Here is a 1,231-nt window from a genome sequence, read left to right on the forward strand (position 1 = left end):
GAAACTCAGTAGCTCACACTTAAGTACTTTGTGTAAGCTTGAAGTCAGTAGACAGTTTGTGAGATTAGCTGGATCTTTTAATCAGCCTGTCAAAGTCGTATGAACAAAGAAAAAATGAAAATGGATTTGTAAGTAAAAAAAAAAACACAAAACAAAATCACATGCACAAGCACATATGAGTGAATAATGTCTGAGGATCACTGGAGGATTTTGTTCAGCTGTTCAACTAGTTCCAGTCACTGTGAGTCTCGAGCACAATAATACACAGCAGAATCTTCAGTCTTCAAGTTGTTCATCTGCAAAAACAGCTGTTCTCTGCTGTTGTCTCTGGAGGCAGTAAACCTGCCTCGTACTGACTGAGAGTAGTAGTTGGTGCCTCCATTAGCCTCAGTTGCAATCCACTCCAGTCCTTTCCCAGGAGCCTGTCTGATCCAGGCCATCCACCAGCTACTAAATGAGAGTCCAGAGGTGGTACAGGTGAGCCTGTGAGACTCTCCAGGTTTTTTAACAACAGGTTCAGACTGTGTCAGAGTCTGACCATCAATACCTGTAAAAACAGAATTGAATAATAATCAGTTCCCTTATGTTTTTCAGAATTTTATTGATGAGTAAATCTTGTAGATCTTCACCTGTCCAGCAGATAGCTAATAGCAGCAGCCCCGTCCTGCAGTCCATTGTGTTAAACTTTGTGACTTCTGCTCTCTGTTATGCTCCCTGCAGTCACATAAGTACATGTGTAAGGTATGTAAGTTTTGCATTGACTCCTCCTCACATTAGGTAACTAGACTCATGTGAACTCACTTTAACTGAGCGTCACATATTAACTGGAGAAACTGGAGTGGATGCTACATGTAAGTAAATGTTTGCATAAACTTTAAATTGAGTGACAGTTTTGGACATTACTTCAGTAACAAATAAAGAAATAAATATGTGATCTGTTTGATTAAGTGAACCATTTTGATTTGCCACTTCCTGAGAGATAGATAGATTAGATTAGATTAGATAGAACTTTATTAATCCCTCGGGTGGGTTCCTCTGGGAAATTCGATTTCCAAAAAGCACAGCACCGACAGAAGTTTCAGAGTTACAGAATATTATATATATATATATATATATATATATATATATATATATATATATATATAATACACACACACACACACACACACACACATATATATATATATATATATATATATATATATATATATATATATATATATATATATAT

The 1,231-nt window shown here is 36.2% G+C and overlaps 1 gene segment (V, D, J or C); it reads right to left on the reverse strand.

Moving 5' to 3' along the window:
* Positions 1-235: 235 nt before the first annotated feature.
* Positions 236-684, reverse strand: LOC113020963 (Ig heavy chain V region 914-like). The segment is given in 2 exon segments: positions 236-547; positions 630-684. Coding segments are annotated over 2 exon segments (357 nt in total).
* Positions 685-1,231: the final 547 nt, after the last annotated feature.

The sequence above is a fragment of the Astatotilapia calliptera genome, chromosome 4 (assembly GCF_900246225.1).
Source record: "Astatotilapia calliptera chromosome 4, fAstCal1.2, whole genome shotgun sequence".
NCBI classification, from domain to species: Eukaryota; Metazoa; Chordata; class Actinopteri; order Cichliformes; family Cichlidae; genus Astatotilapia; species Astatotilapia calliptera.